This window comes from Bos grunniens, chromosome 5 (assembly GCF_055505025.1).
Source record: "Bos grunniens cultivar Pamir isolate PY7600 chromosome 5, Bosgru_T2T1.0, whole genome shotgun sequence".
In the NCBI taxonomy this organism is placed as follows: Eukaryota; Metazoa; Chordata; class Mammalia; order Artiodactyla; family Bovidae; genus Bos; species Bos grunniens.
Window position 1 is genome coordinate 98574822 of NC_141169.1, and position 23026 is coordinate 98597847.

General features: G+C 37.2%; 1 protein-coding gene across 5 annotated transcripts in view; it reads left to right on the forward strand.

Moving 5' to 3' along the window:
- The window catches only part of LRP6 (LDL receptor related protein 6), a 179818-nt gene that overhangs the window by 5412 nt on the left and 151380 nt on the right, over window positions 1–23026 (forward strand). For 4 of the 5 annotated variants that reach the window (XM_086401981.1, XM_086401983.1, XM_086401982.1 and 1 more), the window contains exon 2: window positions 14969–15362. The exons of the other annotated variant lie outside the window; for it this stretch is intronic. In XM_086401981.1, coding sequence (XP_086258107.1) covers window positions 14969–15362 — 394 coding nt within the window. The remainder of the gene's footprint in view (window positions 1–14968; window positions 15363–23026) is intronic. 5 annotated transcript variants of the gene reach the window in all.

A 23026-nucleotide genomic window follows, 5' to 3' on the forward strand; every position in this document is an offset into this window, starting at 1 on the left:
TTATAAATTGAACATAATGGAAAAATAAGTAACAGGTTATAGTTATGTTTAGGCCATGGGTAATTACTCTGAGAAAATTGATTTTTTTCATGGAAATTTTAACGCAAACATATTCTGAGAAGACTATACGGAGGGGCACTGTAGCAGAAAGCTATAGGCTTTATTGACAAACCAAGTTCAAGTCTTCTACCACTTTATGGCACCCTTGGACAGGTTTCTTAGCTTTGGTTCCTACTATTAGATGGGGTAGTATCTTCCAAGATTTCTGTGAGAACTTACGGTTTGTTTGCAAAGGGATAGATAGCATAATGCATGGACAGTAGTAGATTTTGCATGAAGAGTTACTATTGTTAAGATGGCTAATTTAAAAGAAATGTTAATGCTCAGGAAAGACAAAACATGTTCTGGGCACTGTTTTAGGCCAGTAATTTTTGAACTTGATTATTCTGCAACTAGAACTACATGAAATACTACGATATTTTCTATTTTATATAAACAACATGGCCTCTGTCTGCTTAATTTATTTTACCTTTTAAGGGATTACAACTTGAACCTTTTATGTGATTATTATAAATAAGAATAAATAGTTGATTATGATATTTATTTTAAAATTGCCCATATTTATGGAGAAAATAATCAAAGTATTTCTAATTGAAATTTTTTCATTGTATTATTTGTTTATAAATTAAAATCATTCGATTGATGGACTTCTCCCTGTAGGGTGGGTAAATACTATACTGAGCTCCTGCCTTGTATGTTTCATGCTTTATATGAGAGTCTTTATATTTCTTCTGTAAAAGGAGCCTCCCCTTAATGAATAGAATTCTGCTTCTTGTGAATAACTTGGAAATTTAGTCAGATACCTGGACCAGGCAACCTAAAGAATAGAGTATTTGCCTTTGAGATTATTCATTTAAAACATAATTCATCATAAATATAAGGAAAACAGTTATTTGTTTTTATTAGTAGCTGCTTTTGTTTCTCAAGCTGTTAGTGTTATTTGTGGAAGTAGTGACTTTTCTCACAAAAGGTTTAAGTCATTCACATGAGAGATTGGAAAACTCTGAAATGTACCTGGGCTCAGTTTGGTGAAAACTAAGTAATTCAGTGCTAAATTTTGTTTCTGTAATACCTTGCTTGGAAGGGCCAGGAGCTTGGGGATGTGAAGTGAAATCATACTTTTAGGCAAAAAAAATACTGAATTTTTAAGTTGCTAATTGACACTAGAAAGATGAATGACTGACCTAAGGCCAGATTGCTTGTACTCTGGACAGTAATTTTACACACAGTGCCTTCTGTGTGCACCTAAATTCACCTGTACCTTAATATGGTTTTGAAAGTGACACCAATCACGTTTGATAGGGGAAAATAAATATCATTGTAATTTTGGAGGTCAAGAGGCTCTTTAGTTCTTCTTCGCTTTCTGCCATAAGGGTGGTGTCATCTGCATATCTGAAGTTATTGATATTTCTCCCGGCAATCTTGATTCCAGCTTGTGCTTCTTCCAGCCCCAGGGTTTTTCATGATGTACTCTGCAGATAAGTTAAATAAGCAGGGTAACAATATACAGCCTTGACATTCTAATCGGGAAAGGAGTACGTCAAGGCTGTATATTGTTGCACTGCTTATTTAACTTATCTGCAGAGTACATCATGAGAAATGCTGGGCTGGAAGAAGCACAAGCTGGAATCAAGATTGCCGGGAGAAATATCAATAACCTCAGATATGCAGATGACACCACCCTTATGGCAGAAAGTGAAGAAGAACTAAAGAGCCTCTTGATGAAAGTGAAAGAGGAGCGTGAAAAAGTTGGCTTAAAGCTCAACATTCAGAAAACTTAAGATCATGGCATCTGATCCCATCACTTCATGGGAAATAGATGGGGAAACAGTGGAAACAGTGCAGACTTTATTTTGGGCTCCAAAATCACTGCAAATGGTGATTGCAGCCATGAAATTAAAAGACGCTTGCTCCTTGGAAGGAAAGTTATGACTAACCTAGATAGCATATTAAAAAGCAGACTTTTGCCAGCAAAAGTCTGTCTAGTTAAAGCTATGGTTTTTCCAGTAGTCATGTATGGATGTGAAAGTTGGACTATAAAGAGAGCTGAGCGCTAAAGAATTGATGCTTTTGAACTGTGGTGTTGGAGAAGACTCTTGAGAGTCCCTTGGACTGCAAGGAGATCCAGTCAGTCAGTCCTAAAGGAAATCAGTCCTGAATATTCATTGGAAGGACTGATGCTGAAGCTGAAACTCCAATACTTTGGCCACCTGATGCGAAGAACTGACTAATTGGAAAAGACCCTGATGCTGGGAAAGATTGAAGGCGGGAGAAGGGGACGACAGAGATTGAGATGGTTGGATGGCGTCACCGACTCAACGGGCATGAGTTTGAGTAAACTCCGGTAGTTGGTGATGGACAGGGAGGCTGGACAGGCTGCGGTCTATGGGATCGCAAAGAGTCAGATACGACTGAGGGACTGAACTGAACTAAATTTTGGAGTTTGCATGTAGGTGGTTTGTCATATTACTGATAAGTAAAAGCCAATCCAGATTTGAGTATGAAAAGACTTTATTCAAAAAGATAATTGCAATAGGGAGAAAGCTCTGACTGTACCATCTGCAGGCATTTCAAAGTAAAACACAAAAAGATTTTTATGAAGAAGGGTGAGCAGTCTAGCAGGAACTTTGTAGGAGTGTGAGCTGAGTGGGTGATGGTGAGCAGATTCAAGATCAGGAAAGTGAAACTGGAGTTTCTAATTTCCTGCAGTCAGAGTCAGTTGATGGCTTGGAAAGAGCTGATAGGGGACCTAACATAAGCTTGCTTACATTTAGAGCTAACCAAACTTTAGGGGCTTGTAGGAAAGAGAAAAGTCTGACTAAAGTTAGACTTTTTGGTCGAGCCAAGTCAGTGGCTAAGCGAGGGCAATTTTGAGGACTTGGTCAGTCCTACTGTTGTTTAAAACAAGATTTGTCAGTCTTAGGAATATGTTTTAGTCCACTCAGGCTGCTCTAACACAATATAGACTGGATGACTTATAAACAACAGAACTTCATTTATCACAGTCTGGAGGCTGATAGGCCAACAACAGGGTCTCAGTATGGTCAGATTCTGCTGAGGACTCTCTTCAGGTTGCAGACAGCTAAGACCTCACTTTGTATCTTCTCAGGGCAGAGAGAAGAGAGCTCTCCCTGGACTCTTATAAGGGTACTGATCCCATTTATGAGGATTTCACCCTTATGACCTCCCCAAGGCCCTACCTCCTGATAACATTCACTTGTAGGGTTTCAGCATGTGAATTTTGAGGGGCACAAACATTCAGTCCACAACAAGGTAGGCTGAAGTCCTTGTAAGTTTGGTCTGATTATTTATATAGGTGTAGGCATTTTAAGTTTGCTTCAGTGGGATTTTTTTATAACGAATCTTGGAATGAACTTTAAAAGCCTCTTGAGGCCAAGAAAGCCAAGTCAGGTACTCACCATTGGATTTCACTTGCAGTACTTAGAGATTTGGGTGAATTCCTCAAGTCCCCAGAATATCCTGGGGTTCCTGCCTGAAATTAACTTTGCTTACTTTACCTTTAAGTCTGAGAACTCTGTAAGCCAAGTATCAGTCTAGTTTTCCCAAGAGGACTGTAAGCATTGCTCCATAAAATCAACCACAGCTCCTTAAAAGTGTCTGGTGGTATTAGATTAAAGGAACATGACTTTCAAATATGACATCCAGTCAAAGCCTTGGTTGCATAATAATGTTTCCAGCCTGGAGGACAGACTCTTATTGAACTTATGCAAATAACTATATTGCCATGGAAATAAGAAAACTCAGTTAATACCTGAGTTTTGTTTTTGAATGATGGAATTGGAGAGAAAGATAAATGTCTTATTTTCGTTTACAGAAGTAAACTTGCATTGTAGGTTACTTACATTGTCATTGAATTACAGGTAGCTTAAGAGAAAAGAGAAACAAATTCCTTATATCTAGAGAATAGGACATTAAAGCATCAGCAGTATTTTAAAACCCACAGTCACTGTCAGTTTATTCAGTCCTGAGTGATTAATTCTTGTTCTGCTAGATCTTGGGTTAGCAGTCTCATGGATCCATAATCCTGACTCAATATAGTCTCAAAGTTATTTAAGTGATGCCGTCAGAAGCTTGTGTCCAAGAATACAGTCCTCTTTTAGCAATACTTGTTTTGTTGTTGAAGACAAATGCTTGGCCAGTAGCTGATTTGCAGGTGCTTTCAGAGAAACATCAAAGTAAAACAACACTCAGCACTCTGTAATGACAAGACTTAAAGTGGTGGTGATAGTTTATTATGGGTAATTTAAAAACTGAAAGATCTGATGAGAGTTTGTTATAGAAAAAAATGCAGTTGATAAATAAGTTTGGGTGTTTTTATGGCATGCACACCAAAATAAGTTTAGAGAAGTTTTAGGCAAAATACCTATAAACATAATGATTAATCTTATTTTTAAAAAGTAGATATTATGTTGATTCATGAGTATAAATGAATATAATCTTTGCAGAGAAGAAGACTTAAAGGTATGTAGTAATCCTGAGACATAATGTATCTTGAAGCATATAGTTAGAGCATATGAAGAGTAATATCAGGGTTATCAAGTAAAATTTTTTTGGTTAAGTCTGGAGTAAGTCCTGAACATCTGTCTAATGAAATTCCATAAATAAGTTGTGTGAATCCCTGATGGAGAACCCTCACTGGTCTACCAAGAATATACTGTATTCAAATTAAAGAAATGAAGTTATGACCAAGATAATACTAAAAAAAAATCATAAAAGAAAGAGTAATGAAAATTATAATTGACACTGTACTGTTGTGTAATATTGGAGAAAGCACCGCTCAGTCTGTTGATCAGTAGAAGCATGTTGTGGACACTGAGACTAATGATAAATTTCCAGGAACCTCATTCAACTTTTAATCATATTGACATTTTACTCATGCAGATTTAATCTAGGGAGGGTAAGCATCTCTTCTGACTTGACTGTGCTTCCCATAACATTAGAAGCAAAACATTGATCAAATAAACCAGTTATTTTTAATGCCTCTCTTTTTACAAGGTGAAAGGATTAATCCTTTGTGAACTTCCAGGGGCCCTTTAGGAAATTCTAAAGAGTTATAGGTGCAAAACACATCATTTGGTATTTTATTTTGAAAAGACAGAATGTCAAAAACTGTCAGGAAATTTGAACATTCTATTAAATAGGATCATGGATCAGTGTCAGAAACAAATTTTTTTTGAAAGTGAACATGGGAAGCAACCTTAGCTCTTTCAAAAGAGAGAAGACTTTTTAAAATAGTAAGATGTGATGAAATTAAGACCAAGTACAGGAAATTCCGAAAAGACACTGAATTTTTGGCTTCCTGGGAGATTGGTTATTCAGAAGGCAAAGAAAAACCTTTTATAACCTCTTTAAGAGCAGATCAGTAACCCAAAAAGTTTTTGTCATTTTAGTAGAAAATCAAATTTTAGTTTTATACAAATATAATATTTGATAGTGAAGGATTTTCTGAAAATCTCACAAATAAACCTGTCAAGTCTTAGCTGGCTTTGATGACAAAATTATTTTTTTCATGAATTTGTTGTAACTTTTTCTGTTTCTATTCAGGTTTTGTTCTATATATGTTCCTTTTTCTCATTCTGAAACACTAAATTCTAAAATTTAGTCATTTTACTTTAGTACTGTTTTCTTTTTCCTTAAAAGCAACATCTTGCATAACTTGTATACAGAGTTGTTCCTTTCTGTCATCATTTCTCCTATTAGGGTCTCCTTTACATACAAGATTGTAACTTGTAATTACAGTAACTTCTATTTTACAGAGAAAACTATGAGGTAAAGAATTGTGAATTGTCATACACCAGCATTTTGTAGTCGGAGAAGGCAATGGCAACCCACTCCAGTACTCTTGCCTGGAAAATCCCGTGGGCAGAGGGATTTTCCTGGTAGGCTGCAGTCCATGGGGTCGCTAAGAGTCGGATATGAGTGAGCAACTTCACTTTCACTTTTCACTTTCATGCATTGGAAAAGGAGATGGCAACCCACTCCAGTGTTCTTGCCTGGAGAATCCCAGGGACGGGGGAGCCTGGTGGGCTGCCGTCTATGGGGTCGCACAGAGTTGGACATGACTGAAGCGACTTAGTAGCAGCAGCAGCAGCAGCAGCAGTAGCATTTTGTAGTAGACTGGTGGAGCTTATGAGTATATATCTTACAACTTACAACTTATAGTCATATTCTTCCAAATAGTACAACTTCTCAGTGTGGCAGAAATGAATATATTTATTAATAGACTCAAATATACATAGCTTCTTGGTGCCATGAAAATAAGAATCAGAAACCTATATAAACTTGAAATGCTTATGCCTCAGTGTTCTGTCTTACACAGGAATGACCTAGGTATTTAATGAATATTCATGTACTAACTTAGTAACTTAAAGCCTTAGACTTATGCTAAAAGATTTTGGAAATGATCTTCAAGTTGGCCTATTACAAGACTTAATTACTTTCAAAATACAGTTTGTCAGAATAATGAGTCAACTTGGCTAAATACAGATATAGATATAATGCTAGTTTATTCTGTCAATAAGCCTGTAAAAGTTTAGGAAGAGAGTTTTCAAGTAGAATAAAAATGTACTCGTGTTATACTTAATGCCTGTAACTCAGAAGACATAGCTGTTTTTATTAAACCTATGATATCAAACTAGTCTCACATAAAAAGATTTGCCTAAATGTTTTTAAACTTGGATTCTTAAAACATTTGGGTTAGTTTCTGTAATTAAAGTTGTGAAAGTTTAAGAATTTTAATTTCCTTAATTTCAGGAAATCTCTTCTATGAGCACTTTTTGTTTTCATTTTAACAGCTTTAGTCACATTATACAATTCAAGTGTATAATTCAGTAGTTTTTAGTCTTTTCACAGAATTGTGCCACCACCACCACCATCAGTTCTACTCAGAACTCCTTTAAGGGATTTCATAATGTAAAATTAAACTTGGCAATACCAACTGAAGGTAGGGAAGTAATTTTTCATATATATATGTATATATAGACACATTCTATATATAGATACATATACACACACATATATAGATACATATACATGTGTGTGTACATATATACATACATATGTACACATATACATATAACATGCATACACATGTACACATAGGAACACCTAAATAGAGAGCTTACTACAGCTTCAGTTTAAAGTTTCAGCTCGCTGATGGTTTGTATAGAAGAGCTCGTTCTCTTCCTTCCTTTATTTTTAATTGTGTTTCTGGCAGATAGGGCAGGTTGAGGTTATCTACTCAGTCACTGTGAAGGTTACCATCTTCCCACCATGATTTGTGGAGGAGACCTTTTGGATTTTCTTTGCCCTGACATGTAATCTCAGGGAGACTGTGGACTACATTTTGAGTGAGGGATGGAAGAGAGACCACAGGCTGTCTGGGTGTCTCAAGCTCATTTGAGTGGATAAAAGATCTAGCCTATTTCCAATTTGTATTTTTGACTCCAGGTCCAAGAGTCCCTAGTGGGTTAAAGGGAGCCTTAAAGTGATAGTGACTACAGGGAGCTGAGGGGTTGGTGTGAGAAGAGTGGGTAAGAGGGGTGGAGGAGATTGGGGTATTAAAGGAGGACAGTTAAGGATTCAGGGGGAGCTGAAGGGAAGCTTGAGGGTGGTAAAAAGGAAGAGAGAGGATGATGGAAAAGGGGAGGTTTTAGGGAGATCCATCCTGTTTCTCAAGGAGGATATGGAAGTTCTAAATTGTTGTAGTAAAATTTTGCATTTTTGAAGATACTGGACTGGATTAGTGCTGTAATGGTGCAGCATGTCGGATGAGATGGAAGGGCGCTCATTGGAGTGAGAATTACCTATGGGGTTAGATAGTTAAACCAGACATGAGACTTGAAAAGAGCTGGTAAAGAATATTCCTTTGTGAGGAGCCAAGGAAATTCCCTTCTGTCATCTCCACTGTAGGAGTCAAGAAAGAGGCCTCACAGAAGAGCTGGGAATATTCCCACTCAAGAGTTAGAATGTGATGGTTGAGGTGTGTTGGTTGAGGTGTGTTGAGGTCAGAGAGTCACAAAAATTCTTTGCCGGAAAATATTAAAGTAACTTCTTACCATGTTGTAGTAGATAAGATGGCTATAGCACTGGTTCAGGATTTAAACTCAGGGAAAGATACCTGAATCTCTTAGCAGGAGAGGAGTTGAAATGACTCTTGAAATATGATTATTGAGGTGGGGATGGCACGGGTGAGGTCCAATCCTCATCCAAGTCATGTTACTATACACATGTCAAATAAAACTAAATTCCTACTTGGCAAGGAGAGATTTTATTTGAAAAGGCTTTTGCAGTTAGGAGATTGCTCTGACCACAAGGTATGCAGATATCTCAGAATCAAACACAAAAAGTGCTTTCAGTGAATAGTACCAGCAGGATCTTTGTGGGAAAGTGGGACAAGCGGTGAGAGGTTAGCGGATGACATGGCCCGGGCAGTTTTAACATGACGGGTGTGTGTGTGTGTGGTGTCAGCTGATACTTCAAATGAGTTCTTAAGAGAGGGTGTTCTGGATTGGCTTGCTTAAAGAGAGGGTGTTCTGGATTGGCTTGCTTAAGCTTAGAGCTAGCCAAAGTTTAGCGGTCTGTGGGGAACAGAGAAGCCTGACTAAACTGGTCAGACCAAGTCAGTGTGTCAGTTGGCCTGCTGCTGCTGCTAAGTCACTTCAGTCGTGTCCGACTCTGTGCGACCCCATGCATAGACGGCAGCCCACCAGGCTCCCCCGTCCCTGGGATTCTCCAGGCAAGAACACTGGAGTGGGTTGCCATTTCCTTCTCCAATGCAGGAAAGTGAAAAGTGAAAGTGAAGTCGTTCAGTCATGTCCGACTCTTTGGGATCCCATGGACTGCAGCCTACCAGGCTCCTCCGTCCATGGGGTTTTCCAGGCAAGAGTACTGGAGTGGGGTGCCACCGCCTTCTCCGAGGGTAAGGTGGAGTCGTAGGTAAAAGTCACCTAGTGGAGCCCTGAGGTATTGAGGCTTTTTAATTTTAGGCAAAGGAAATCAGAAACCTTTTTGAATTAGATAAAATAGCAAGTATTAGAAGTAGGCTTCCTGGTGACTCAGATGGTAAAGAATCTGCCTTCAATGCAGATTGACTCAGGTTCAATCCCTGGGTTGGGAATATCCCCTGGAGAAGGGAATGGCAACCCATTCTAGTATTCCTGCCAGGAGAATGCTATGGACAGAGGATCCTGGCAGGACCCCTCAGGACCCAGTCAGTGGGGTCACACAGAGTCAGACACGACTGAACAACTAACACACACACACACACACACACACACACACACACACGAAGTAGAAAAGGGAAGGGAGAGAGTTTTGAGATCGTTTACTATTGAGGTAGTTTAGCATGGGGTAATGAAGGGCTAGAGTAGGGTAGTGGTCTAAAAAGTGCAAAACAAGAGGCAGAGATAAGGACCTGCTAAAGAAGAATCAAGAAGATTGTAATTGGCAGATGGGGTTGGGGGAGGGGGCGGAGAGAAGGGGGAAAGGAAGGTGTCAAGGATGGCTCCATGACACCACAGAGAAATTAGGAAAATTGTGGTATCATTGACTCTTGAGGGTTTCCTGTGGGAGAAAGGTGATGAATTGAATTTTATGGCAGGGAGAGATGGTCAACTTGTAAAATTTTCTTGTCCATACTCTTGTTTTTTAAGTATGGAAGTATAGAAGAGAAGATTATCTGAGTTTACCTGATCACAAGCAGCTGAAGTCCAGTGATTTTCAAGTCATCTCCAGCCCGAGTTTCAGTTCTACCCAAATAACTTCTTGTTGGCCATCTCACCATCCTGTTTCTTATATCTGCAATGGCTCTTGCCAGGTCCCTGCTATCAAAACATTTTGTTTTTAATAAAGCTAACCTTTCTATCACGAAGAGAATAATTAACCACAAAATCTTACAATATTGATGTACACTTCATTTAACCATCTGTTAGCTATTGACTCCTTTAGTCCAACTTACCACGTTATCACTCAACTGAAACTGCTTTCTCCAAGTTGTCATAACCAAATCCAACTTGCCTTATCTGTCCTTAATTCTTGACATTTTTGCAGCATTCAAAAATGTTGATCAGCATACGAACTTCTCTGTGACCCAGCAGTCCCACTCCTAGTTGTTTATTCAAGAGAAATGAAAGTATATGACTTCACAAAAATTTGTACATGAATTGTTATAGCAGCTTCACTAATAATAGCTAAAAACTGTAAACAGTCTGAATTCTACACACTGGAAAATGGATAAACAAATTTTAGTATATACATACAATGGAATTCTGCTCAACAATAATGTTGATACATACAACAAAATGGATGAATCTCAAAAATATGTCAACAAAAGAGTACACACTACAGGATTCCACAAAAATCTAGATAACAGGCAAAGCTAATCAATAGCAACAGAAAGCAGATCAATGGTTGCCGGGGCCAGGAGTAACCGGGATATATGGCAAAGGAACAGAGAACTTGGGGAGTAATGGAAATATTCTGTGTCTTGATTGGAGTGGTTGTCATAGTTGCATACATTTATTAAAGTTTATTGAACTGTACACTTTAAATATGTATATGTGCATTTTGTTGAATATAAATGATATAACTTATTTTATATACAAAAGAAATAAGATTTCACAGAATGACCAATATAGATATACCATTCAAACAAGAGAGTATATGAGAGGATGAGATCATTGAGCTTCCTAAAAGGTCTATTTCCAGTTGGAAAAAAAATGTTGACCGTAGCCCCACCTATGTAGAATGTTCTCCTTATAATATAGTGTTAATTCTTCTGATCATGCTTAACCTGCCTTTTAGTTTCAAATATAGGTATAGACTGAGAAAGGAGGAAGGAAAGCTTGTCATTTGAGACTGAGGACAACATAGAGGAGGATGGATGGGATATAAAGAGATTTTTGAGAGGTTTAAGATGTTGGGGATGTATAATATTTACCTCACTTCCTGCTTCACTGAGATTACTTTGTGAGATGATGTGGGATGAAGGATTCAGAGCATGGAATTTGTCTTCAGGAAAGCAGAAGAAGGTTAGAATGGCACTAGAGAAAGATTGGTAGGAAGTTAATAAAGGAAAAGAAGGATTTCTGAGCTCTTGTGAGGGTTCATTAAAGAGATATGGTGGTGCTTATTTGAGTTAGTAAGTCTGGGTATTAGGAAGTCTGAAGATACGTTCCTTGGAATGAAAATATTGAATGCATGGCGTATAGGCTACAACTCAGGGAAAGTGTGTGGGGATCCAGCGTATTTCTTTAGTAGATTAAAACAGTATTGGAAATCAGATTACACCTTGTAGATATCCCATTTAATATATTCCTAAATAGATGTTGGTGAAAACATTGTAGAAAGTATTCAAGTATCAGAAGGATGTTTGGACAGGATGAACTCCAGGATTTCTTTTTAATAGTGTGTATAGGTTTATGCATAGTCCTCAGTTGTAATCAATATTGCTAACTTAAATTGACTTGTCCACTCCTCCCCCCTCCTTTTTTTTTTTGTTACTCTTAAGGCTTGTGAGGCCTTAAATGACCAGAAAGGTTCTTTGGATTTTGTAGACCAGATGTTTAGTAGAAATGATAATGTTTGACTTGAAAGTCATAAAAGACATTTAGCTGCCCCTTAATGCCGTATGCAGATTTTGTATAGTTTTCCAAGGAAAGTACCATAAAGAAAGGTGCCCAATAAATATCGGATTCTTACCACCCTTGCATTTTAAATTGTAAATGTTTTGGGGCTATTTCTTAGCCTTATGCAGCACTTAGCATTATATCCTTGACTAACATGACCTTTTTCCTGGTTTTTATAATGGACGCATAGTATGAGGGACTCAGTTTTAGATAGTGCAGTGAACACAATGTGGACTGATAAGTAGTGTGATGTATTAAGGGCTGAAATGAGCCAAAAGTGAATCTGTGATGGAAATTTACTAATTTGCCAATAGCAGCTGTAGGTACACAAACAAGTAGAAAGGGCTGTCGCTTTTTGAAAAAGCTATCCGCCCATTTGTTTTTAACTAAGAAAGTTGGATTTAGACTTAGTTAGAAGGAAAGTTCATGTTGTGCTTACTGATGAAAATAGTGGCCCTCATAAGTCTGTTTGGCCAACACAGCCCATAAACTGGCTTAAACATCACTTTTTTCTTTACTCTTTTTGAACACTTTAATTTTTCAAAGATTAATTTCTTAAATGGGGCGTGGTTAGTTTTCATTGGTAGTTGGTCTTAGCTCTGGATGGCAGGCCTTCAGTGAGTATTGTGAGAGAAGACCGTGTAGGTTCTTACTTCTTAATCCTGGGCTTTTTGTTTGGGTGCCTCATTTGTGTTCTTCATCTTAGCCTCTAGATCTGTGCTGTCCATTTGACCACTTGTCTACTTAAACCGACAAACAACTAATCTCAAAAATATACAAGCAATTCCTACAGCTCAACTCCAGAAAAATAAATGACCCAATCAAAAAATGGGCCAAAGATCTAAGTAGACATTTCTCCAAAGAAGACATACAGATGGCTAACAAACACTTGAAAAGATGTTCAACATCACTCTTTATCAGAGAAATGCAAATCAAAACCACTATGAGGTACCATTTCACACCAGTCAGAATGGCTGCGATCCAAAAGTCTACAAATAATAAATGCTGGAGAGGGTGTGGAGAAAAGGGAACCCTCTTACACTGTTGGTGGGAATGCAAATTAGTACAGCCACTATGGAGAACAGTGTGGAGATTCCTTAAAAAACTGGAAATAGAACTGCCTTATGATCCAGCAATCCCACTGCTGGGCATACACACTGAGGAAACCAGAAGGGAAAGAGACACGTGTACCCCAATGTTCATCGCAGCACTGTTTATAATAGCCAGGACATGGAAGCAACCTAGATGTCCATCAGCAGATGAATGGATAAGAAAGCTGTGGTACATATACACAATGGAGTATTACTCAGCCATTAAAAAGAATACATTTGAATCAGTTCTAATGAGGTGGATGAAACTGGAGACTATTATACAGAGTGAAGTAAGCCAGAAGGAAAAACATAAATACAGTATACTAACGCATGTATATGGAATTTAGAAAGATGGTAACAATAACCCGGTGTACGAGACAGCAAAAGAGACACTGATGTATAGAACAGTCTTATGGACTCTGTGGGAGAGGGTGGGAAGATTTGGGAGAATGTCATTGAAACATGTGAAATGTCATCTATGAAACGAGATGCCAGTCCAGGTTCAGTGCACGATGCTGGATGCTTGGGGCTGGTGCGCTGGGAAGGCCCAGGGGGATGGTATGGGGAGGTTGGGAGGGAGGAGGGTTCAGGATGGGGAGCATGTGATTTTTTTTTAAAAGTAATAAAGAGAATTAAAAAAAATAAAAAATAAATGAATTGAGGTTAAATAAAATTTAAAAAATTAATTTTTTAGTTGTAGCCACATGTGGCCAGTGGCTATTGTATTGCACAGTGGAGAGAACACGTCTGTTATCATAGAAATTTCTGTTCGATATTGGTGCTCTGTATCTTTAATAACTATTGGTACCAGGAAAGTAAATGTCAGAAGCTTGGAATAAATGCTTTAAAAAAAAAAAACCCAAACCAATATTTTGGGTAAAAAAAAAACACCATTTATACTGCTTTAGTCCTAATGGCTTCCGCTTTCTCAGAGTTAAATACTGTCTCTTAGGATAGGCTTTATGTATAATTCTAGTATTAAGTCTTATTTGAAGATCATTCTAATAATAATATAAAGCAATAAAAAATAGTTGTATTAATAACTATATCTGCCAGACTGAAGAGTTTTATTAAGGTATACTTGATAATACAATAAATTACACATAAGTAAAGTTAAATAAATTTTGATATATGTATACACTTCTGGAACCATCATCAGTCGCTACAGTATAGTCATCACCTACAACGGTTTCCTCATGCCCCGTTATCATTCCTCCTTCCTTTTCTTTTCCATCTTCTCTCCCCACCTCCAGATAACCACTGAACTGCTTTTTGTCACAATAGATTAATCTCAATTTTCTAAAATTTTGTATAAACGGAGTATGTAGTATATACTTTTCTCTGTCTGGCTTCTTTCATTCTACATAACTATTTTGAGATTCACTCAAGTTACATGATCAGACAGTTCATTACTTTTTTGGAGAGGAGGGGGCTATGCTCTGTGGCATGTGGGGTTTTATCAGTAGTTTTTCCACCAGGGATTGAACCCAGCCTCCCTTCAGTGGAGGCTCAGAGTCTTAATTACTGAACTGCCAGGGAAGTCCCAATAGTTCATTACTCTTTATCGTATGGATATATCATAGTTTATTCATCCATTAGTCTGTTGATGACATTTGGGTTGGTTCCAGCTTGGGTTATTACAAGTAAGCTGCTATGAACTTTATACATAGGTCTTTGTACTGACATTACACTTTTATTTCTCTGAAGTAAATATCTAGACATAGAATGGCTGGATCATATAGTAGGTTGTTTATTTACTCTTTTAAGAAACTGCCAAACTGCTTTCCAAAAATGCTGCAGCATTTTACAGGCCCTGCCTCAATAAAGTGTGAGTGGTCCACTGGCTCCATATCCTTGTCAAATTCTTGAAATGATCAAGCTTTTTTGTTTTATCTGACAGACTGTTTTAATAAGAAAAGACCGTCCTGGTAGACTGTTTTAATAAGAAAAGACCATCCTGGTAGAATTTATTTCCCCCTCTTAAAAGTCTTTTGTATTTAAAATGCTGCAGAAGAAATGCTTTGTTTGTGAAAAGATTTCGACAGTTTTCCTATACATTTATTTACTCTTTGATAGTATTTGCTTACCATCGCTGATTTGAAACTCAGTTTATGGGAATCAATACATTTTGTTCATTTTGACTTACTTACTTTTCTCTTTTCGTTCTAGCGGCCCCTTTGTTGCTTTATGCAAACAGACGGGACTTGCGATTGGTTGATGCTGCAAATGGCAAAGAGAATGCTACGATTGTAGTTGGAGGCTTGGAGGATGCAGCTGCGTTGGACTTTGTGTTTAGTCATGGCTTGATATACTGGAGTGATGTCAGCGAAGAAGCCATTAAACGAATAGAGTTCAACAAAACTGAGAGTGTACAGAATGTTGTTGTTTCTGGATTATTGTCCCCTGATGGGCTGGCATGTGATTGGCTTGGAGAAAAATTGTACTGGACAGATTCTGAAACTAATCGTATTGAAGTTTCTAATTTAGATGGATCTTTACGAAAAGTTTTATTTTGGCAAGAGTTGGATCAACCTAGAGCAATTGCCTTAGATCCTTCAAGTGGGTAAGTTTTGCATAATGTACAAAGGTTATTGTATCTCCTCCTGGCTGTTTTCTTCCATTAGCATAGACACCCCTCACTTCCAAGAGAAAAGAAACACTAGACCCCCCTTTTGGGTTCTTTGGACTTCTTTGTCAAGTAGACTTGAATGTGGGAAGTTAGGGCATGTTCTTAAAGTAAGGTGTGTCTATAAATAGTTTTGTGTTTCGAGTATCACTTAGGGGATAACCATGTTTATAGTTCTTGTTTTATCTTCTGCATATTTTATAATTATGAGAGAATAATTAGAAGGCAGAGAAGAAGGAATGATAACAAGAGTATAGGTATGTGATAGCTCAAATCTTCTGAATCTTATACCTTTTATTATATACACCATTATTTTGTAATACTAGTGTTTTTTTATTAAGCTGATTTTTTAGTATTACAGTGTTGAACGAAATATAAGTTGTGAACTCATATCTAGTTCACTAAACATGTATTTATCATAAAGTTTATTTTCTAATAAGAGAAACTTAAAACTGTGGGCAAATCTTACTGTATAGAATGTGAACTGGTCCCCAGGTGCTTCTCTCTTACCATGTTTCAGTCCTGCCTGTACGATTCCTTGCTGTGTCTCTGTTGAACACAGTGCCATGCCAGAGTCTGTCATGGCCAGGTGTAGATAAAACGTGGACCTGAAATGAACTTCTATTAATTGGTAAAAACCTAAAGATAAATACCTGAGAATAACTCTTTTAGTACTTCTTCTTCTTTGACTTTCAAGTATATTGGAATGCTTTAAAACTCATTTATAGGAGGGAGTGAATTAATATTATGTAATAAGTTAAAATTTGGGAAAAAATGAAAAGTTTATATATGCTCTTTTGTCTCGATATCAGGTCCTTTTGGTGACAAAGTCTTAAGACAATGCCATATTACAGGAAAATGAAAAGCTTTGTCTGACTGTAAAACATAACATGGGCAATAGTGAGTGAAATTTTAGAGTGAGAAGTTCTAGAAAGCATATATAAATATACTTTATATAATATATAAAAATGTATTTTTAGAGGAGCATTAAGAGGTGTCTGCTAAAGTCAGATGTTCTTTTAATAAAGCATCAGAAAATATTATACTGACTCTAGTGGTAGGAAACAGGGTTGTGTGTTCCAAGAAGGTCATAGATGTTGAATGTATGGTAAACTGTCCTGATTGAACAATCTGGTTCTTGAAAACTTTCAAGGTGTTTTTGAGAAATGGAATCTGTTTTGCCAACAAAGTTTGTTGTTAAGTCTCAGGGAGTGTTGAAATGTCTCTGAGGTTACTGCTTTGTAGAACATACAGGGTTTTGTTGCTTTCCATGCTTATTAGGAAGTAATACTTTGATGAAAAGATAAATAGTTCTCCCCCTCTCCTTTTTGATATATTCAGTCTTATAACTCTAAGGATGATGGAAATTTCCCCAAATATCTATTAAATGGTTAGTATGTTCAGAGCTCTGCTTTTTTGTGTTCTTGGGGAGAGATGGGGAATATCTTTAAGGATTTACTATTTAAGGAGAGAAAACTTAGGAGAGAACTTTTCCTTCTTCAGAGCATGTTTTTTTGCATTATGTAGTGTGTATGTGGAGAGGGAAAGAGTGTTAAATTATAAGAGCCACAAATCTCTTAAGGATAGTACATAGTTAAGGGAGGTGAATTTATAGACAACTCTTTTGACTATTCAGGATCTAATAATTTAATAATTAAAAGAGTCATTCTCATTTTGTCCCTTAAAACTTGAGCTTTACTTCTTGCTGGCAGGTCTGATAAGTGTCTTAGGAAGTAAGTTTCCCATGTGATGAAAAAGTACATTAGCATTTCTGTGGCTTAAATATTTACTAATGCTTGAATCTTGAATTTGCCAGACTCAGCAAGTAAAGGATATTATTGAAAGAATCAATAGTAATGTACTTTGAAGGTGACAGTACTGTTATTTAAGCTTCTGAGGGACATTCACTGAAAAATATTTTTCCTGAGGACTAAATGGGGTTTTGGTCAAACAGTCAAATACCTTTCATTATTTTTGATGTCTGTAGTTAGTGTTGCATATGTGTGAGTGTGCATGTAAATTCACTTTTTCAACTCTTTAGCAGTTCTCCAAAAGTTTCTTCTAGTTTTTGGAAAGTTAGTGTCGTATGGTTGTTTTTTACATTGTGCAACTGGAAGCAGATAGAATGCAGCCAAATGGTGTCATTTCATACTTAGCATGATGAAGCATGTTTAAAATAGTTTACACTTCTAATAGGTTAAACTTCTAATAGTTTAAACTTCTGCATTTAAAAATATATTTTTTCAAATAGTTTTTTCAGTATTGATCTTAGATTTGTGTTAACACTTTTAGTTTTAATGGAATAGTAATTTTGGATTGAATTATATCACTCATATCAGTTAATAGCAAACAGGAGAGATGATTTCCAGATTTATTTTTTAGGGGAAAAATGAAGTTTGCTTACCAGAGAAAATATATGAAAACAGAGCTGAGGAAAATGGTGGCTTTATCAGAGTTCCGGGATCCTGGGTTATGAGGTTCAGAAGAGCTGACTGAGCGCTCTCACATCAGCTTATGTAAAAGGAAAGCTCTTGAATGACTGGCATTGTTTGAGCCCTGGGAACTGGTGCAGACATCTGTGTGCTTTCGGATGTATGGGGTTCTTTGTGCAGTCAGTTCATTTAGCCTAGACTGAAGGAAGATTTTTATTTCCCTCTCTAAATTTGGCTTCTATTAGCCTGAGATTTTTTTTTTCTTCTTTCTTTCTTTTGAGTGGCAGTGTAGAATTCTGAATAAGGAACGGGAAAAACATATGTATGGAAATAGTTCCAGAAGTGAACAATCGTAGTTACAGAAAGCAGTATCCTTGCTTTATGGTGAGAGGTGATTCTTATGTGGCTGCTCCTGATGGTGGAGCTCCTGAATCTGATCCACAGCGACTGTTCTAATCTTAGAGATGTTGAGGAGCTGCAGAACTAGTTCAGTGGAAAGAGAACGATTTATAATTTCCTTGTCAGTTAAGTACGTGTAATTGTCATAACTTGAGTATGTTTAAAAGTATTTTCTATACTGGTGTATCCCAGATGACTTAAATAGTTGCTGCCACATAGTAGACGTTAAGTAAAAATTTCAGTAAATATTTCTTTTATAATCCTCTGTTAATTGTTCTTGTGAGGGACATTTGTTTTCTAAGCAATGTAAACTTTAGTGTGGTCTTGTGAATTCTAAATCAGTCTGGCTTTGATTGCAATTGTTTTTTTTTTTTTTTCTAACTGTTTACCTAAAAATACTAACAAATCTACAAAATCCTTCCTACATTAATAAGTGAGTTTATAAGGTTGCAGAATACAAGATCAGTATACAAAATAAATTGAACGTATTTCTGTATACTAGCAACAAATGTGGAACAGGAAATTTCAAGTGGAATTTGCAGTAGCACCAAAAATGTAAGATACTTAAGAATGAATTTAACCAAACATGTATGTGACCTGTACACTAAAAACTACAAAAAAGAAAAAAGAAAACCCTCAGCAACAGTGGAGGCAAAAACACCAAAAGGCAGGCTCTGGGTACCCCACCTGGCCCCCACAACTACTTCAAAGGAACTCGGTGCTGTGTGATCCTAGGATCAGGGAAAACTTGGGGTAGGAGGCGGTGGCTCTTGGTGTTAATACCTGTGAATCCTCCCAACTCCCCAAAGCCTAGCCCTGGTGAGGCCAAGGCAGCTCAGCACTGCCCTGGAGCTCAAGGCCCCTTGCCTCTGTGCTCTTTGAAGTCCATGGCAGAGCTGGCATCCTTCAGTTCCCATGTTGCCTATGATGCACCCAACAGAGCAAGACATCATTCTGAGCAGCACCATGGCAGTTCCATGGCTGTTGCTGGTTGTGTGTCCACCAGGGTTTGCAGCCCTCGCCAAACACAGCTCAATCAGCAGGCCATAGAAGAACCCACCTGGCACCACATGTCCCACCCTTGAGACTCTGAGCCCATCTCACAGTCTTTGCAACCCCATGGACTGTAGCCCACCAGGCTCATCTGTCCATGGAATTCTCCAGGCAAGAATATGGAGTGGGTTGTCATTCCCTTCTCCAGGCAATCTTCCCAAATCAGGGATCGAACCCGGATCCCACCACTTTGCAGGGAGATTCTTTACTATCTGAGCCACCAGGGAAGCTTTTTTCCCCAGAAGCCCCTGACAGAATCCCCTAGCACCAGCAGATGCTGCCGTGGCACTTGAACACTGTAGAGTTCTACCAGTGCCTGTGAACGGAGATGCTCTACTTCATCCTCTTCTATCCAGAGGGCCCTAAGGTGTAGTACCTGGCAGCCAAAGTCCTAAAAAAGCAGTTGTGGAAGTTCCACACCAAATACACAATATGGTTCCAGATGCACTAGGAGCCCAAAGCCATCACTGTTGAGTTTGGGCAGGACACCTGTATCTGCTGATAGTCCAGCTAGGAGAAATGGGCTCTACAGAAGAAGGAAGGTTTTACCTTTGAGTACACTGGTCCCTCCTTCCACCCCACCCCTCTCCCTGGCATGCTGATTCTTCTGCCCATGTGAGGGCCCTGGCCTGGAAAAATGAGGAGGTCCGAGGCCATGGGAGTCCCCCTCCCTTAGAAAGCAGGGAAGGGGCCCGAGGTTTTCCCATCCTGATGCCGCAGGAGCAAGGGCTCTCCTCAGTGAGGGACATTTTTCTGGTAGACCTATTTTCATTTTGGAAAACATTTATAAATAAAAAATTTATGAGAGAAAAGCAAAAATACACCATGCCTGTGAATTAGAAGGCTCAGTATTATTAAGCTGTCATTTCTCTTTAAATTGAATCAATACAATCCCAAACAAAATATGAACAGATTTTTAAATAGAAATTGTCATGCTAAACCTAAAATTTATACAGAAATGCAAAACTAAATTGTATAGTAGCCAAAACAATTTTGGAAAAGAGATTCAAAGTTGGAGGACTGAAACTACCTGAGTTCAAGGCTTGTTTTAAAGCTACTGTAATCAAGACATATTGTATATGGCTACTTTCTCATATTGTATATGGCTACTTGCAATTGTTAATTTGAAACATGGTTAAGATTTTTAGTCTTTCATTAGAAGTTTTCAAAATTGTGTTTTAAAGATACACTCATTGGAGAATGTTTCATGTCACATCTAGCTTTGTTAATTAGCAAGCAAGTTACTTTGTTTTCTTGGATGTCAGTTTCCTCATTTCTAAAATGAGTTCCTTTCAGTTTTGAACTTTAAAAGCCAGACATTTAAAAAAAGTACTCTATCTCATTTTAAAGACATTATTTAAGCTTTAAAAGCCAGACATTTACAGAAAGTACTCTCATTTTAAAAACTGTATTTTATAGTTACACATTCAGTCTAATTTAGATATTTTATACTTAATAATTGTGTTTCTCAGAACAGATTCTTTAGATTTTGTTTCTACTGCCGTTATTGCACATGCTGTCACATTCAGCCTCCTTTTTTAGGCTGTTTCACCTCTAAAACTAGCTTAAACCTTTTTTCCAGTTCCACTTGTAAACTGAAAAGTACTTTAAAATATCAAAGGATATGTTTTGTATGAAGAATGGAAAATGTGGCCCATTACTTTCAAGCAGGTTATATATATTCAGATATGCTTGGTATATATATTCAGATATGCTTGGAGATAGGTGTTTTTGAAATTACCTAAAAAGAGTGTGTTGGAAAGCCACGAATCCAGGAAACCTGTATTATAGGTTTACTTTACTAGCCTCTGGGATAGAAATCAAGGCCCATGGAAGGTAAAATTTTTTTTTAAGAATAAATAAATAAATGTGTGTATTTAATTGTATGTATTCTCAAATGTTAGTGTCGATCTTTCCTCTTACAAGTGTCATCCAGCTTTTAATCCTTTATATCTAGTGATACATATCACATCTCATTGAGTTTTGATTGTGTAGTTTACCATTTTTATGTTGTATGTCTCCAGGCCTACTTAAATTGAGGGAATATTAAAAGGGAGTATTTGCAGTATGACTATATGACTCTAAGTAGCCTAGTCTCTTAATAGCTTTCTTTGCCTTTTATCAATAAATAAAAGCTTTCCTTGCTTGCACATTGACCTTTTGGTTTATCCTAGCAAAAGAGAAGAATGATATTTTATGAGAGTAATGAATATAGGATACCTTTATCTGAGTTCTCTGCATTTTGGTGTTCTTATATATCCTTGCTGTATTTCAGTGTGATTGGCTCTTTAGAAATTTTAGCAAATTAGTTTGAGCACACCTGATATTTGTGTTATTGAATCTTTAAGATTTTGGAAGGAGGAGTATGTGACAGCTAATTTGTGAAGTAGAAATGAAGTGATTGTCTTTAGTATTTTTTTTTTTTTTTGGTAGCATTTGATATTATACCATATTTCTTTTAGAAATTCTTCGCAAGATTTTCTGATTTTTATATTGTTGGCTTTCCTACCTCTTGGACCACACTTTTCCTTTCTTAATAACTCTTAAGTTTAAAAGTATATCGTTTATTCTTTCCCTAAGATCATATACATTCCCACAGTTTTTGCATAGAAGCAGATAGCGGATTATCCATAAAGCTCCATATCCTGAAGCACTGGTTCTGTGTATGAAAGCTCTTGCTCTGTCTGAACTCTCAATAACGTACAATTTTGAAAGGTATCCTCTTGGTCAATTGGGGAAGCCTGTTTTCTGCCAATTAAATCCTGGGAGTGGTAGGGAATTTTAAGGATCTTCTTGATAAATGACCTTCACTTTTTGGCTGAACAAACCTAGTCCTTTGGGTAAAATAAGAGAAAGTCAGATTCTTGGTTGAGATTTTCCAGTTCCACGTTAGGTCCTTTTTTTTTTTCCCATGAAAAGTGTTCTGCTGAAGCTATGGTTTGTTTTTTTTTTGGTCCTCTTTTTTTGCACGTTGAATTACTTAAAAAATGCAACCTGGTTGTTTTATTTAAAAGAGGATTTTATAAATTCTGTGTTTTTAGATTTACTCACTGTACTGATTTCTGATTTTACTATTTTTTTGCATCCCACTTAATCCAGTTGGTTTTAGCTTCCTTCTGCTTGCAGTATGTTCTTTAATATTTCAGCAGAAGTCTGTTAATGGTAAGCTGCATTATATCTGCAAATATATTTATTTTGTCCTCATTCTTGGAAAGATAATTATTTGATTATAGAATTCTCTGATTGTTATTTTCACTCAGTCCTTTTGAGGGTATTATGACTTTTAATTGTTGCTGTGAGAAGTCTGTTCTCTAATTATTGTTGCTTTGTAATTAATTTTTTTCTGGTTTCTTAAAAGCAATCCCTGCATTCCTAAATTTTTGGTACTTTGCAGCTCTGTTCACTTTGTGTCCAGATGTGGCTGTGTTTTATTTATCCTGCTTAGAAGCCTTGTTTCTAGAATATAATCATCATTGTTCTTTATTCTAGAAAGTTATCCATCATTTTCTTTTCCGTTATTCTCTTTAGCCTTCTCTGGAATTCCTGTTTGATGTATGTGGACCACCTGATTTTATGCTCCATGCCCCTTAATCTTGCTTTCATATCTTCTCTCACTTTATCTCTCTGGGCTTGTGGTTATTTTTTGCACCTGCCTTCTAGATAATTCTTTGTTCAGCTGTGCCTAATTTTGCAGCTTAGTATCAGTGGTTGTGTTTT